Source organism: Mustela putorius, unplaced genomic scaffold, assembly GCF_011764305.1.
Source record: "Mustela putorius furo isolate JIRA1106 unplaced genomic scaffold, ASM1176430v1.1 tig00003853_pilon_pilon_pilon, whole genome shotgun sequence".
Lineage (NCBI taxonomy): Eukaryota > Metazoa > Chordata > Mammalia > Carnivora > Mustelidae > Mustela > Mustela putorius.
This window is the reverse complement of record NW_025422005.1, coordinates 26781631-26799533: the sequence shown is the minus strand read 5'-3', so window position 1 is coordinate 26799533 and position 17903 is coordinate 26781631. Positions and strand designations below refer to the sequence as shown.

The following is a 17903-nucleotide window of genomic DNA, read 5'->3' as shown; positions in this document are numbered from 1 at the left end:
TCTGGACAGAGGCAAGTGTATGCAGAGGCTCAGTCACTAGGTAGACATTTACTGCACATTTACTTTGTGCAAGGTATACACTAGGAATATTATAGTAAACAAGATAGACATGATTTCTGCGCCAACAGAGCCTATGCTCTGGCAAGGAAAACGACAACACAATTATTATAATTAAATAATTGTTAAGTTGGATGTGAATTTGAAAGGGTAAGTTCAGAGTTCTATCAGAGCATCTAACAGGGACCTAACTGAGACTAAGGAGTAAGGTTAGGTATACTTAAGAAGGTATGCTTTGAGACTTGACATAGAAAGAGTTTGGAAAAGAGTCAGGCAGAGTATTTTAGGCAGAGAAAGAACAATTCCTAAGTTTGTTGGGTGCCCTAGAGCATGGCAAGACCAGGAAGTTGAGAGAGGCTCGTCTTACACGACAAAGTGACCCAGAGGTGTATGAGGAGGCTTGCTAGCTGTGGAAAACATTGAGGCCTTCTTAAGATATTGGTCTTTATCTTCAGATCAGTGAGAAGTCATTGAAGAATTTTTTTTAAATTTTATTTATTTATTTGACAGAGATTACAAGTAGGCGGAGAGGCAGACAGGAGAGGCAGGGGAAGCAGGCTCTTCGCTGAGCAGAGAGCCTGATGCGGGGCTCAATCCCAGGACCTGAGATCATGACCTGAGCCGAAGGCAGAGGCTTAACCCACTGAGCCACCCAGGTGCCCCAAAGAATTTTAAGTAGGGGATAACTTGATCAGATATGTTGCTGTATGGTGAGTAGATTGGAGAGGGGCAAGAATGTATGGGAAGGAATCCGATAGGAGGCTCTTCAAGCAAGGGAACCATTGCCTTAAAGAAAGAGGTTGAATATACAGGAAAAGGGGTAAACAACAAATAATTCCTTAGAGCAGTGGTTCTCAAACTTTAGCATCCATCAGAATCACCTGGAGGCCTTGTTACAAACAGATTGCTGGGCCCCAATTCCAGAGTTTGTCTAGAAAGGGGCCTGAGAATTTGAATTTGCAGCAAGTTTCTGCAGAGTGCTGGTGCTGCTAGTCTGAGAAGCACACATCGAGAACCACTGCCTTCCAGGGCAAGTGGGTTAGAATCCAGCACACACAGGACCAAGATTAGTCTTAAGCGGGAGGAGAGACATCTTCATCATGATAAGAAGGAAGAAATTGGTGAATACAGGTGTGGCTAAGGTGGGATTATAGGTTTAGTAGGAGGAAGTTGTCGTTCTAGTCAAACAGTGTTCTTCTGAAGTAGGGTAGATCATTTCCTAAGAATAGAAACAGAGATAGGGACGCCTGGGTGGCTCAGTTGGTTAAGCAGCTGCCTTCGGCTCAGGTCATGATCCCGGCGTCCTGGGATCGAGTCCCACGTTGGGCTCCTTGCTCAGCAGGGAGCCTGCTTCTCCCTCTGCCTCTGCCTGCCATTCTGTCTGCCTGTGCTCGCTCTCTCCCCCCGCCTCTCTCTCTCTGATAAATAAATCTTTAAAAAAAAAAAAAAAGAAACAGAGATAGGTGGAGTGGGCACAGGTAGGTAATAGGCAGGAACGTTAGAGGTTTGGAGAGAAACAGCCATTGTGAAGGGAAGGAGACGGCCAAGCAAGTAAGGAAATAGATTGGTGGTAGCACTGATGAGGGAGATTATGAATTTATCACAGTGGTACCTATCTCTGCAGTCACGTGAGTCTCCGCAGTAGCTTTCAGCAACCCTATCAAGAGAAGGCTGATAGTTTGATTTACCCAAGATTGTAACTTTGCCGGTCTTGTGCAGGAAGAAATTGGGGCGTGGAAATTAAGGTTATTGTCAAGAGAGTGGATTAAGTAGAGACTGTAAGAAGAGGCAGATGTAGGAGGGGCTGACGGAGATATGATAGAGGAGTTTGGCATTTAGAGGTTTCCATCATGGGAGACAGATATAGGGGGCATGTGTGTTCTGGAAGACTTGAAGTAGTCATCAGGGGATGGGATATTAAGATTTTGGAAGTGGAGAAGTTCTGGTGATTATAGGATCTAGGGGTAGCTAAGGAAAGGGGTTGCAGAGGCAGGGTAGAGTAGGAACTGATTGGAGACAAGGAGTTCAGACAACTCAGGAAGCTCAAAATATGTATTACATGAGTTATCACTGTAGACACAGAGGTAGACTTTAGACTTGATGGTGATGATAGCAATAGTTAATGTTTACTGAGTAAGCACTTACTATATGGCAGTATCATTCTGAATCCTTGACATATTCTAACTATCAATCTATACAAGAAATCCAATGAAGTACTGTTAGTCATCTCTATTTTAGAAATGAGGAAACTTAGGATAAGAGAGGTTAAGGAGCATGGCCAAGGCAACAATAGCTAGTATATGGTAGTACTGGGACTTGAACCCAGGTAGTCTATTCTGAGTCTGTCCTCTTGACCCTGTTACTCTTTAGGCAGGGACTTGGGTAAAGAGAAGTTTTGAGAGCCTGATGTCAAAGCCCTCAGCAAAGTAGGAGGAGGAGTAAGGCCAGTTGGGAGAGGACAGCTGTGGTGAGAGTTGAAATGCAGTAAGATGACAGAGGGGAGAGGTTTTATTGGAAAGCTAGAAGAGGAATGATATGCAAAGGCACTGAGGAGGGGAGCAAATAAAACATGAACCTGCCTTCAATCCTGAAGTATGGGAGAGTAAGGAGCCCTCATACCACAGAGCTACATAGGAAATAGTATCCTCAGGGAAGGGCACACTCACAGTTAAGGATAGGTAGTTAGGGACCACTATATGGGCATGGGACCTGTACAGTTGTCCAAGTTCGGACACTTGGGTCTTGTTCTCAGATTAATGCTCTGCTGTTATTGTCTTGAAATTTTTTTAAAAGATTTTTAAAATTTATTTTTATTGGAGAGCTACCATGAGCTGGGTAATGGGCACAGGGAGAAGCAGGCTCTCCGCTGAGCAGGAAGCTCAATGCGGGGCTAGTTCCCAGGACCCCAGGATCGTGACCTGAGCCAAAGGCAAGTGTTTAACTGACTGAGCCACCCAGGCACTCCATTGTCTTGAAATTCTTAATACTTTCTTTTTTAAGGCTTTTATTTATTTATTTATTTATTTATTTATTTTGGACAGAGAGAGAAAGAAATAGTACGGGCAGGCAGAACAGTAGGCAGAGGCAGAGGGAGAAGCAGATGCCCCGCTGAGCAGGGAGCCCAATGTGAGGCTCCATCCCACGACCCCTGGGATCATGACATGAGCCGAAGGCAGACATTTAACTGACTGAGCCACCCAGGTGCTGCTCTCTTAATACTACTTTTTGAACAAGGAACCCCACATTTTCATTTTGTACTGTATCTTGCAAATTCTGTAGCCTGTCCTACAGGAGGTGTAGGGAACAAAACATGAAATGACTGCGCATCCAGGTGATTTTTGATTATGGAAGAGAAATTCAATGAAATTTTGATTCAATGGAATTTTGGGTGATTCAGTGGAATTTTGGGTGAAAAGAAAAGGAAGTTAGGTCTCGCAGGAGAGGAAGTATAAATCATTCAGGGAAAGCATGTGTGTAGTAAATCTTTAACAATTGGGTATTCCCCTTCCCCAAACACAAACAAAAACAGAAGCCCTGAGTTGTAGACTTCGCTAATTTCCATGACGTAAATAAAACCACGAGTGACCAGTTTGGAATTGCCGACATGAATCACTGAATAGAGAGTTGGGAGATACAGGCACAGCCAGCTTAGGTGAGCCAGCTCCCGCACACTTCCCGGATAATCATGATCAGTAGAATGAGAAACAGACCAGCAAAATGAGAAATATGGCTTATGTAGGCCTGACAGTGTGCTAGAAGATGGTGAATTTGGGCCTTAGTGACTTCAGGGTATATACTGGAAGGAGGATGCTGGGGTTGTGTTGCCTGGGGAGTTCTCTTTCTTCTTGTTCACCTGCAGTGGACAGTGGCAATAAATTGCTGCTAGTGAACAGGCTCTGGAGTTTTATGTCTAACACAGAGAGTGGGTGGATATGGGGGGAGGAACACCGAACTTGAATTATGAACCCCAAGACTGGGAGGAGGCCTTTGTGCAGTGTTGCACGGAGGCATTATGTAGATTGGCATCACTTGCTGAGAACTGCAAGCACTCTTAAAAAATAGGGCAAAGTGAAGTCTTTAGTTCCAGACAGATTGTTTGACCTTATATGCCACTCTTAGGAGCTTCCTTCTTATCCTGAAGGCCATGGATAGCTCTGTAAGGGTCCTAGCACCACCTTGTGCATTCAGAATGATGAACTGGTAGGTGTTTCTTTTAGGACAGGACTTGTAGTTCAAACTTCTGCTTATTAAAGCACTAGGGAAAGGGGAAGAAGTGTATACATTGCAGATCTTCTCTTTCTAATTAGGGATGGCTGGCTAGCAGTACTAGTTTCTAGTTTGTACTGTTTGCCCTAAGGTAGGTCAAGCTACTCTGCATCTGAAGTGGTAAGAAATTGTATCCTGAATTGTTCTTGTCTCGCCTGAGATGCCTGCAATCCTGCAAAGGCGTTGGGTCCTCAGTAATATTCTTTATTCCTTTGGAAACGTACATATATTGTATCTAAGAGCAGGTATTCTGGACCTTTATTCCAAAAGTGAAAGGAATGTCACCAATTTAGCCCCCTCTACCAGCTGAAAGAAGGAGAGGCGTGTACTGCTTTGTTTCAGTACCATATCCTTTCTGTGCTGAGAACTTCTGCGTTATTGGCAGGAGGCGCATGAAGCCTTGTTGCAGTCCAGCCACTGGCAGTTAAGGCTGCCAGCCCGGCTTTGTGAAAGGAGGAGGACTCTTCCCTAAGCTCAGGACATGAAGGTGCAGCTAGGTGTCCCCACATGTAAGGTTTGGCTTTAGGATGACTGAGGTGCTCCTTTCCCTGCCACCACCATCTCCCTGTTTGCAGACAACCACAGCATTCCCACCCCTGTAAGCCAGTGCCTTTCTGTGGGACAGATGACTGAGAGGATAAAGGAGTTGAGCCTCTGGGACCTCTCTGCTGCCTTTTTTACTGAGGAAAATTCTTTTGCTGACTCTACCTAAAACTGGAGCTTACATCTTACCAGCAGATAGAGGTGTGGGGTGTAGGCAGTGACAGAGAAGAGCCTTGCATAACCTGGGACAGAAACCCAGTTTCTGTTTCCCATCATCCAAGTTTTTGATTTGCTTTTCAGAGTTTTTTGCTTGATCACATTGTTTTTGTTTCTTAAAAAATCTGTCCTGTAATCTTTTAGGCTTGTGAAATTTTTGCCGAGAGTTCATTTATTCTTCTGTTATTTCGTGACATATTTGGAATTCCTCCGGCCTAGTTCTCCCCAGATCCTCATTCTCAGTTATCTGAGCAGCAGACAGGCTAATAACTTTCACCAAAAATTGTTCAGCCCCAGGCCTCCTTCCAGCCCTCTCGCCTGGATAATTTGTGTGGCTTTCCTACCCCTCGGTGACCAACCGCCTTCCAGTATCATCTGTGCACATGTATACACTAAGCGCCCCCACTACGCCAACACTCCACTCCCCCAACATTCCACTCCCCCATTCTAACCTTACATGACTGGTTTGTGGCATCGAGAGAAAAACTGGGCAGGCTGCGTTCTTGTTGTGTGTGGGTGTGCAGAAATCCCTGCAATTGTATCATTCCTTTCTCACAGTTATTAGTGCCTGAGCCATTATACATTTTCCTTACTTTCCCCCCCTTAACTGCTCACTTTCTGCTCTAATCTCCTAAGTATTCTGATTCTTTTATCTGCTTATCTGGTTTTTACTGTGTGAAATGAATTTGAAAATGTGTTTGTTGGTTAACTTAGGAAGCCAGAGTTGATGCAGGTTTTGGTGTGGATTGGCTAATAGAGCCAGCTGGCACAGCTTGAGCCATGGGAAGAAAGTCTCAAAAACAGCTACTTCTTAGCTAACACTCCTGTCATTCCTCCCTTCCTCACTTCATGGCAGTCTTAGTTTCTCCAAGGAGACTATGAAGAGACATGACTTTGTAACTAACTCCTGCAAAGATAAACCCTGCCCTGTTCTCCAGCCTCAGCTTCAGTTGCTGAGAACTGGTTGGGATGTCTTTAAATGCCACTGGCTTTGCTATTGCAGGAAGATACTGGCTTTACTGTAGTAGGATTTTTGTCAATGACAATGATAGCTTTTGTTTTATTTTAATACACTTGTGTCTCAAATCAAAATGTGTGAAAGGGCCAATTTTTGTGAGCCAATCTTTTTAGTATTAAGTAGTCACTTGGTTGGGTAGCATGTGTATTACCAAGGAGGGCCCCCTAGCTGGACTGTGATGGTGTGACCCTGACCGGTGTGAATGTCCTGCGTGGCCCTGCAGGCTCCTGATACTTAGAATAGTAGCTTGTGATGGAGGTTTTTCGGGTCATCTTGAATTATGGTATTAATCACTGGGTTAGCTTGCTTGGTTAGGAGAGGGCAGCCCCAAGTGGGTCTGGGAGGAAGGGAGAAGGAAGAAGGAGGAAAAGGAGGGAGGGAGGAATGGCGAGATGGAGAAAGAGTGTGTATAGAAGCCTTGCATCATTCTGAATAAAGCTGCTTTGAAGATTAAACAGGTGTGGACACCTGGGGCGTGATTAGATGACTTACGGTGATTTCGGAATTAGGTTGGTTTTTATGATTTCTGTCAAGTGTCAGAAAAAATGGCCCAAGGAAATTTCACCCAGGTGTCCGCCCTTTATCATCCTCTACAAATTTTCCTTATCACTTTGTAGTTTCTGAAGTAAAATCATTTGCTTCATGTCTCTTCTTCCTGCTTCTTTAAAAATTAATAATAATAAATAATAAACAAATTCTTTCTTTAAAAATAAAAATCTGCCTGCCTTGCTTAAGAATATTTATACTCTTCTTCTATTTCTGGGAATCTATTCTAAAGCACTGATTCTAAATAAAGAAAGAGCTTCAAACACAATGATGAGGTGCTATTTATTTAATTAAAAAATGGAAGCAGTTTGTCTAATAAGGGGAAAGTAGAGATTGTGCAGCCATTAAAAATATATTTTTGGTTATATGAACAGCTCTTTTCTTACTCCCTCTGCTTTCCTCTCCAGCCACACTGAATGCTTGCTCTTCTATGGAGACCATACTCTAAAAAAACGGCTTTATTGAAGTGTAATTGACATATCATAAGCTATATGTACAAGTTTAAAGTGTACAGTTTGATGTGTTTTAATGTATATGTACCCATAAAACCATCACCAAAAAAAGCTAATGAGCATATCCATTACCCCCAAGGTTTCCTCCTGTCCCTTTATAATCTGTCCTTCCTACTCCCTCCCTTATCCCTAGGCAACCACTAATCTGCTTTAGCTTATTATAGATTTTCTAGAATTTCTGAATAAATGGAATCATACATTACATACTCTTCTTTTTAACAACTCTATTGAGGTATGATTTCTGTACCATAAAACTCACTCTTTTGGGGGCACCTACGTGGCTCAGTCTTTAACCGTCTGCCTTCGGCTCAGGTCATATTCTCAGGGTCCTGGGATTGAGCTCTGCATTGGGCTCCCTGCTCGATGGGAAGTCTGCTTCTCCCTCTTCCACTCCCCCTGCTTATGTTCCCTCTCTCACTGTCAAATAAATTTAAAAAAAAAAAAAAAAAGCTTTAACCCCCCCACACTCTTTTTAAGCATTTAAGTTCAGTGTTTTTTCTTAAGTATAGAGTTTTGTATTATCACCACAATCCAGTTTGTTAAATTTCTGTCTCCCCAAAAACTTCCCTTATGCTATCCCTACTCCCACTCCAGGCCTCAGGCATCCACTAATCTGCTCTCTATAAATTTGCCTTGTGGACTTTTTATATAATGGAACCATGTAATACATAGTCTTTTCTTTTTTTTTTTTTTTTTTAAGATATTTATTTATTTATTTATTTGACAGACGGAGATCACAAGTAGGCAGAGAGGCAGGCAGAGAGAGAGAGAGGAGGAAGCAGGCTCCCCGCCAAGCAGAGAGCCCGATGCGGGGCTTGATCCTTGGACTCTGGGATCATGACCTGAGCCGGAAGCAGAGGCTTAACCCACTGAGCCACCCAGGCACCCCAGTACATAGTCTTTTGAGTCTGGCTTTTTTCACTTAATGTTTTCATGTTCATCCATGTTATACTATGTATCACATACTACATATATGTAGTTGGATCCCTTTAATTGCTGAATAGTATTCCGCTGTATGAATGTATCATTTATCTATTCACCTGTTGGATGTTTGGAGTGTTTCTAGATTTTTGGCTACATACAAAGCTGTTAGGAATGTTTGTATAAAAGTCTTTATATGGGGATATGCTTTAATTTCTCTTGGATACCTGGGAGTAGAATGGCTGGGCCATATTGCAGGTATATATTTAATATTATAAGAAACCACTAAACTGTTCTTTCCAAACAATTGTACCATTTTACATTCCCATTAGTAATGTACGAAAGTTCTAGGTGTTCCACATTCTCACCAAAACTTTGTATGGCGAGTCTCGTTTGGGCCATTGTAATAGATGTGTAATAGTAGCTCATTGTGGTTTTTCTTTGGATTTTCTTCATGATAAATGATGTGGAACATCTTTTCATGTGCTTACTTGCCTTTCATATATTTTTTGGTAAAGTGTCTGTTTATATTTTTCCTCATTTTAAAAAAGTAGATTATCCTCCTATATATTCTGCATATAAGTCATTTATCAACTATTTTATTTGTAAATATTCTCTCAGTCTGTGGCTTGTCTTGTCATTTTCTTGGCAGTGTCTTTTGAAGAGCTGATATTAATTTTGATGGTGTCTAGACAGTTCATCCATTTTTTTCTTTATAGATCATGCTTTTGGTATTGTATTTTAGAAAGATTTTTCTCCTAACTTTTCTTCTAAAAGTTTTATAGTTTTAAGTTTTTAAATTTAGGTCCAGAATGTTTTTGTACATGGTGGGAGCTGTGGATGGAAGGGTTTGGTTTTGTTTTTTGCCAAAAGAATATCCAGTTGTGCTAGCACCATATTTTTTTAATCCTTTCTCCACTGCATTGCTTTTCACCTTTATTGAAAATCAGTTACCCATGTGTGTACAAATCTATTTCTGGACTCTTTTGGTTCCATCATTTTGTTTATACTCATATATTGTCTATAACAACACTATACTTCTTTTCTTTTCTTTCTTTCTTTCTTTTTTTTTTTTAAAAGCAAACTCTATGACCCATTGATCAAGAGTCATATAGTCTACCAATTGAGCCAGCCAGGCACCCTAACACTACACTGTCTTGATAACAATAGCTTTGTTTTTTTGTTTTTGTTTTTGGTAAAGATTTTATTTATTTATTTGAGAAAGAGAGCAGACACAAGCAGGGGGAGAGGCAGAGGGAGAGGAAGAAATAGGCTCCTCCCTGAGCAGGGAGCCCAATATGGGGCTTGATCCCAGGACCCCAGGATCATGACCTGAGCTGAAGGCAGCCGCTTTACTGACTGAGTCACCTGGGTGTCCCAATAATTATAGCTTTGTTTTTTCTTTTAAAATAAAGGTTTTGTTTTTTAAAATAAAGGTTTTATTTTTTATTTGACAGAAAGATCACAAGTAGGCAGAACAGCAGGCAGAGAATGGGGGGAAGCAGGGTCCCTACTGAGCAGAAAGCCTGATGCAGGGCTCGATCTCAGGACCCTGAGATCATGGCCTGAGCCGGAGGCAGAGGCTCAACCCACTGAGCAACCCAGGCACCCCTGGATAAGTACAGCTTTGTAATAAGTCTTTTATTCAGATGATGTAATCTTACAATTTTGTTCTCTGTTATCAGACATTTTTTGGCTAATCTAGGTCCTTTATATATCCATATAAATTTTAGAATCATCTTGTCATTTTATTTATCTTTTTAAGATTTTTTTTTTTTTTTTTTTTTTTTTTTTTTTTTGGATAGAGATCCCAAGTAGGCAGAGGAGAAGGCAGAGAGAAGACAGAGAGAGGAGGAAGCAGGCTCCCCGCTGAGCAGGGAGCCTGATTCGGGGCTCAATTCCAGGACTCTGGGATCATTCCCCCAGCCGAAGGCAGAGGCTTTAACCTACTGAGCCACCGAGGTGCCTTGTCATTTTATTTTTTAAAAAGTCTTCTGGGATTTTGATTTTGATTATGTTGGGGCTGTAGCTCAATTTGGGGAGAATTGATAGCTTAATAATAATAGTGAGTCTACTGATCCATGAATACAGTGTATCTTTCCTTTTATTTACATCATCCTTAATTTTTTTCAGCAGTGTGTTGCCCTTTCCAGGGTAGAGATCTTGCACATCTTTTGTCACATATATTGCTCAGTATTTCATGTTTTTGGTGCTATTATAATTGGCATTTTAAAAACTGAATTTTTAAAGAAGTGGTTTTAAAAAATTCAGTTTCAGGGCGCCTGAGTGGCTCAGTGGGTTAAGCCTCTGCCTTCGGCTCAGGTCATGATCTCAGGGTCCTGGGATCGAGTCCTGCATCGGGCTCTCTACTTGGTGGGGAGCCTGCTTCCTCCTCTCTCTCTCTGCCTGCCTCTCTGTCTACTTGTGATCTATCTCTGTAAAATAAATAAATTTAAGAATCTTTAAAAAATAAAAATAAAAAATTCAGTTTTTGTTTGTGGCTAGTATATAGAAATAGTTACTTTTTGTATATTGATCCTGTATCCTGAAACGTTGCTAAACTCACTTACTTGTTGCAGTAGCTTTTTTGTAGATTCCATTAGGTTTTCTCTATTTATAATCATATTGTCTGTGAATAAAGACCATTTTACTTTTTCTTTTCCAATGTGGATGCCTATTATTTCTTTTTCTTGCTTATTGTACTGGCTAGAACGTCTATTACAATGTTGAATAAAAGTGGTGGAAGTATACTTTTCTATTCCTAGTTGTGAATTTGTGTCAGGAATAAATGCTGGGTTTTGTCAAATGCTTTTTTTTTTTTTTACATTTACTGACACGGTCATACAGGTTTTTATTTTCAGTATGTTAACATGGTGAACAACTTGATTGATTTTGAGTGTGAAATTATCTTGTATTTCTGAGATAAATCCCACTGAATTGTGGTATATTATCCTTTCTGGATATTGTTATATTTGTTCTACTAAGATTTTTTTAAAAAATGTTTTATTTTATTTTTGTAAGTAGGCAGAGAGGCAGGCAGAGAGAGAGAAAGAGAGAGAGAGGAGGAAGCAGGCTCCCTGCTGAGCAGAGAGCCCGATGTGGAACTCGATCCCAGGACCTTGAGATCATGGTCTGAGCCGAAGGCAGAGGCTTTAACCCACTGAGCCACCCAGGTGCCCCAAGTTCTACTAAGATTTTGTTATGAATTTTGAATCTGTGTTCATGGGGGATATTAGCCTGTTATTTTAACATCAAAGTAATGCTGCCCTTTTAAAATGAGCTGAGAAGTTTTTATTCTTCTTTAATTTTCTAGAAAAGTTTGTGTAGAATTGGTACTACTTATTCCTTAAATATTCAGTATAATTCCCCAGTGAAGTATCTGGACATGGAGTTCTTTGCAGGAAATCGTTATTTTATATAGAGAGAGTACGAGGGCGGGGCAGAGAGAGAGTCTTAGGTAGGCTCCATGCCCAGTATGGAGCCAGTCATAGGAGCCCTGTCTCACGACCCTGGAATCATGACCTGAAACTAAATCAAGAGTTGGGTGCTTAACCAACTGAGTCACCCAGGCAGGAAGATTTTAAACTATCAATTCAAGCTATAGAATAGATAAATAACAATTTAGATTATCTACAATAGCTCTGCTTGGGTGAGCTTTGACACATTGTGTGTTAGAATTTGTGTGGTCAAATGTATTGGCATAAAGTTGCTCACTGTATTCCCTTATTGCCCTTGTAATACAGGTAGAACCTGAGTAATGTTACCTCTTTCATTCATGGTGTTTGTGTTCTCTTTCCCTCCCCACCTCCCTCCCCACATCAGACTGGCTAGATTTTCTTACTGAAACTTTGGTTTCATTCATTTTCTCTCTTGCGTTTCTGTGTTACTGATTTCTGCTTTAATCTTATTATTTCATTTCTTCTTCATAATCTAGATTCCATTTGCTCTTTTTTTAAGTTTCTTAAGGTTTAATCTCAATCGTTATTTTGAGACTTTTTGTCTAACAGAGTTTTAGTGCTATAAATTTCCTTCTAAGTATTGCTTTAGCTGCATCCTACAAATTTTGATATTTTGTGTTTACAGTTTCATTCAATTCAAAATACTCCTAAATTTCCTTTTTGACTACTTCCTTGGATTATTTAGATGTATGTTATGTTGTTTCCAGATATTTGGGGGGGGGGTCCCAGATATTGTGGTATTATTGATCAATAACTTAGTGCATTGTAGCCAGTGACCATTATATGACTTGTATCCTTTTTTTTTTTTAACATTTTTTATATTAGTCTCAGAGGTAGAATTTAGTGATTCATCTGTTGCATATAACACCCAGTAGCTCATTACATCAGGTGCCTTCCTTAATACCCATCACCCAATTACTCTTTCCTGCCATCCACCTTTCCTCCAGCAACCCCTCTGTTTGTTTCCTAGAGTTCAGTGTCTCTCATGGTGTGCCTTTTCCTTGAGTCCTTTTAAATGCACCGAGATCAGTTTTATGGCTCAGAAAATGGTCTGTCCTGGGAAATATTCCTTGTGTATTTGAAAAGAATATGTATCCTGCTATTGTTGTTGGGTGAGTGTTCTATAATGTCAACTAGGTCAAATCTGTTACTTTTGTTTAGATCTTCTCTATCCTTATTTTCTATTAGTTAAGAGGATGGAATACCACACTGTATTTGTGGATATATCTGTTTCTCCTGTTAGATCTGTTTCTGCTTCATGTACTTTGAAAGTTTTATTAGCTGTGTAAATGTTTAGGATTGTTATGCCCTCTTGGTGAGTTGACTCTTTTATCATAAAATTATCTTCTTTATCTCTGTTAATATTCTTTCCTCTGAAATCTGTTAATATAGCCTGTTAATATAGTCTGATGTTAATATAGCCGATCAGGCTTTCTTTTGGTTCTTATTAGTGTAATGTATCTTTTTCCATGTTTTTACCTTTAACCTATTTGTATTTTTGAATTTAAAGTGGATTTCTTGTAAGCTCCATATAGTCGGATGTTGCTTTTTATCCAGTCTGACAATGTCTGCTGATTAATTGGGGTGTATAGACTATTTAATGTGATGACTAATGTGATTGGATTCAGATCTACTTTATCCCATGCATTCTTCTTTCATTTCATTTCATTCTTCTTTCATTTTTATCCCTATTTTTATGTTCTTCCTTTAACTGAGTAGTATTTTTTTATTCCATTTTATCTCCTTTTGTTGATTTACTCATGATGATAGGCAGAATAATGGTCCCCCTAAGGAGGTCAATGTCCTACTCTCAGGAATCTGTGAATATGTTATGTTACATAGCAAAGAGGAATTAGGGTTGCAGTTGGAATTAAGGTTGTTAAACAGCTGACTTTAAAATAGGGAGGTGATCCTGCATTTTCTGGTGGGCCTAATTTAAATACAAGGTCCTTAAAAGTAGAAGACGACAATATAACTGTGGAAGAAAGACCGATAGAACATGACTTGCTTTGAAATTGAAGGAAGGGGACTATGAACTAAAGAAAGTGGGTAAAAATGGGAAAAGCAAGAAAAGAGGATTCTGTCATAAAGCCTGCTGCTTTGTTAATTTCTTTTCATTCTTTTTTTCTCTCCGTGTTTGATTTTTAATCATTTCTGTTGATACGTCTTCAAGTTTACTGATCTTTTTCTTCTGCCTTGTCTACCCTGCTATTAAATCTTTACAGTGTATTTTTATGTGTGCGTCGATACATAAGCCAGGGTAAACGTACCTTCATCGCAGCAGAGGTTAAAAACAATTTTTTCCTACGGTGCATTTTTCATCTTAGACATTATAATATTCATCTCTAGAAGCTTGATTTGAGTCTTTTTTGGAAAGATTTTATTATGTATTTATTTTAGAGAGAGAGTGTGAGGGGGGAAAGAGCAGTGAGGGAGGGAGAAGAAAGGGTAAAGAATCTCAGATAGACTCCTCACTGAGCACAGAACCCGACGTGGGGCTTGAACTCACGACCTTAAGATCGTGACCTGAGCCAAAACCAGGAGCTGCACATTTAACTGAGCCAGCCAGGTACCTCTGATTTGGGTCTTTTAAGAAATATATCTTCTTTGTCTCTCCTTCATATAAGCGGACATGCAATCTTTCCTATAACTTTTTGAATATATGGAATACAATCATAGTAATTATTTTAACACCTTTGTCTACTAGTTCCGTTACCTCTGTTATTTCTGGGTCAGTTTTAATTAATAGTTATTTTTCTGCATTACAGGAACATTGTTATTCCTAAGTATTCTTGGGAATTCTTGTTTTTAAGCCCCGTTTCCTTGCCTTACTTGCTCATCTTGGGCAAGCTTGTTTATTCCCATGGCTTCAGCTGCTATCTTTGGGAATTTGATTCCAACCCTGGGTCTCTATTTGAATTTCTCAGCTGTACTTCAGGTTCAGTATGTCTGAAACAAAACTTGCCTGTTATTTTCTTAAAATTGCTCCTTTGTAGTCTAGTCTATCTTAGTTTTTGACACTACTATAGTTAGTCCTTCAATTCAAGCTAGAAACATGAGAGTCATCTTGCATTCTTTTCCCCAAGCCCCAGATGTATTTCAGCTTCACAAATATTAGATCCTTAATATTTTAAAATCCATCCCACTGGAGGAATTTCCAATAATGGTGGCAGAGTAAAATGGTCTCAATCTTCCCACAGATAATAATTATAAAATATGTGGAAAAAATGTATTTAAGGGAACTGGAAAGGATCCAAAAGCAGACAGAACAGCAACTAGAAGTGATAATAATTGTGAGTTTGCAGCTTTTTAAAATTTTTGCCTGAGGGCATTCACTAACTCCCACAGCAGAGGAAAGGCAGTGGAAAACCTCAGTCTTATTTTCTTATGGTGGCAAAGAACAGAGTTCAGTAGAGAAAAATTACTTGAGCAGGGAGTCGTGGGGGGTAAGGAGGGAAAAAATGAAAAAAGACGTGATCAGGAGGGAGACAAACCATAAGAGACTCTTAATCTCACAGAAGAAACTGAGGGTTGCTAGAGGGTGAGGGGGAAGGAATAGAGTGTGGCTGGGTTATGGACATTGGAGAGGGTATGTGCTATGGTGAGCGCTGTGAATTGTGTAAGACTGATGATTCACAGACCTGTACCCTGAAGCAAAAAATACATTATATGTTAATTTTTAAAAAAAGGAAAAAAAAAAAACATAGAATGTGGCGAAGCCCATAACCTCGCTAGAAACTCTACTAAAATCCCTGGCTGAACCTCTAAACTATATCCAAATAGGAAGATTCCAGAAGGCATGATAAAAAAGGAGGCAGAGATCAGAGAGGCAGAGTTTTGTCTTTGAAAGACAAAACCTAATGCCAGGTGAGCACTATGAATTCGTCAACCATGTGTAGCACAGGTGGCAGAAATCTGAAGTCTTACCGACTTGAGGAGTCAGAGTGCAGAGTTGAAGGCTGAAAAATTAGGGAGTAATCTTATGAAGTAAAGAGAGTACAGAGAGAGCAGACCCAATTCTGAATACAACCTATTGCAAAATTCTTGGCTAATCATCAGATTAAACGAGAACACCTGCAGGTATCACCATGAGGTATCATTAAAATGACAAAAGATTAGAAAAACCTAGAATACCAAGTGTTAGTAAAGTGTGGAGCAGCTGGAACTCTCCTGCACTGCCGGTGGAAATGCAAAATGGTAGGGCCACTTCAGATAACAGCTCACAGTTCCTTATAAAGTTCAACATATACTTACATGTAACCAGCAATAAATACTTTTGAGTATTTACCCAAAATAAATTAAAACACATGTTTACAAAAACTTTGGATTTCAAACATTTATGGCAGATTTATTTATAAGAGCTGAGAACTGAAAACAAAAATCAGTATATGAGTGGATAAATACATTTTGGTATATCTCTAGGATAGTATACTACTCGGTAATAAAAAGGAATGAACTACTGTTATACACAATACCATGGATGCTTCTTTAAGACATTATGTTGAGTGAAAGCAGCCAGAAATGAAAATAGCATGTATATGATTAATTTTTATATGAAATACAAGAAAGCCCAAAGTAACTAGTGGGGACAGAAAACATACCAGTGGTTGCATGAGCCTGAGGATGGAGGTAGGGGGAATGAGTTGACTTCTGGGGCTGATCGAAATGGTTTCTGTCTTGATCGTGGTTATGTGGGTATAGACCCTTGTCCAAATGCATAGACCTATACATTTTTTATTTGGTATAAATTACCCTTCAGTTACGTTGATTTAAAAAAAATCCATACCACCAGCTTTGTTTAACCACTCATCATTTCTCAGTTGGATAAGCGCAGTACCCACCAAAGTAGTGTTCCTGCTGTTGTCTTAGCTCTTCAAACCCTTACATGATGCGGCAACCTGAATGATCCACCTAAAACAGAAATCTGACTTTTTCTCTTCCCCATATACAACCCGATAATTGCTCACCATTACCGGCACCTTTGAGTAGCATGTCTTCTTTTGCCTGGCCCTTGACTGTCTATCCAGCTCGTCCTCTATTACTTCCTGCCTCTCACTTTGCTTATGGACTCTGTTCCCAGCACAAGCCATGCTAATCTCATTTCCTTTGCCTGTACTCATCTCTCCCCTCAACCTTTTGTCTAGTAAACAATGGTTCACCTTTTAAAACTCAGTTTAGGACTCTCCTCTAGAGAATGCCTTTATCTATTTATTTAAGCCATCCTTCTTCACACACTCCAAGAGAGGAACTAAGTACTCTTCAGACCATAGTTTTTCGGTTCATTGTTAACTTTTATAGTTGTATTCGTCCTTTTGATTTCTTACATTTTTGTTCTCTTCTCACTAGATTGTGCACACGCTGAGCACACTTACTTTCATTTATGTTTTGGGTCTACATGGCCTGTGCCTTAACAAGTGCTTAATAAGTATTTGTAGAAAGATTGAATATAAATGTTGAGAAAAGAAGAGAAAAGTATATGTAGAATGATTATTACTGTTTTGTTTTAAGCAAACCTCTGTGCATAGAGAAGAAGACTGGGAAGGTTTATAACAACATTTTAACACCAGTTTGGGTGGTGAGATTTGTTCCTTTAATATTTTTGTCGGTTTTTGCATTTTTCATGAAAACATTTAGCATGCAATTATTTTATGAGACATAACCTAAAAAACTGGTGGTATAACTTTTGCCTATTCAAATGAATGTTTGCATTTCTTTAGGTCCACAAGGCACTTATAATTTCCAGTCCCTTAACCCCAGTCCTGGCTGCGGAGATTCCTGGTTGGTCAAAGAATGTGTCAGTCCAACCTGAGACATCAGAGGATCCTGGTACTACACCTAGCACTCAGCAAGTAAAAAGCCTTGGGAAAATCCAGATTTCTACCCCTCTGCCAGTGGCTCCTTCCTACAGTTATGCTACCCCTAACCCCCAGGCCTCTTTCCAGAGCACCTCAGCACCATACCCAGGTGAGGCCCTTTGCTTCTACCCTTGGAGATAGGATGGAAAAGTAGAGCATTTGATCACAGTGTTCTCTTTAGTGCAAGGAAAGGAGAGAGGCATGACTTTTGAGTACTGTAGATTAGAGAAAAAATAATCCTGTCTTTGTTCCTGTAATCATAGGACTGGGGGCTCTCCATCCTTTTCTCAACAGGCCCCAGCCTATGGGAATTAATGAGGCTCATTTTCCTAGAGCCAGATTCCACTGTGCCTGGAATTTAAAGGCACAAGATTCGATGAAGTAATATTCAAGGAACCAAACAAATAGAAGCCACTGGGAAGAAAGTTGGATCTTTGTACCTGTTTGCCTTCTGAATGGCTGATTGTAGGTCAGATATTTGTCTTTCTCATTTTGGCAGCATCTTTTTTTT

At 39.9% G+C, this 17903-nt stretch overlaps 1 protein-coding gene across 7 annotated transcripts in view; it reads left to right on the top strand.

The window, feature by feature from the left end:
- Positions 1–17903, top strand: part of KIAA0319L (KIAA0319 like) — a 90254-nt gene that overhangs the window by 33917 nt on the left and 38434 nt on the right. For all 7 annotated transcript variants that reach the window (XM_004740817.3, XM_004740816.3, XM_004740814.3 and 4 more), the window contains exon 4: positions 17255–17501. In XM_004740817.3, coding sequence (XP_004740874.1) covers positions 17255–17501 — 247 coding nt within the window. The remainder of the gene's footprint in view (positions 1–17254; positions 17502–17903) is intronic.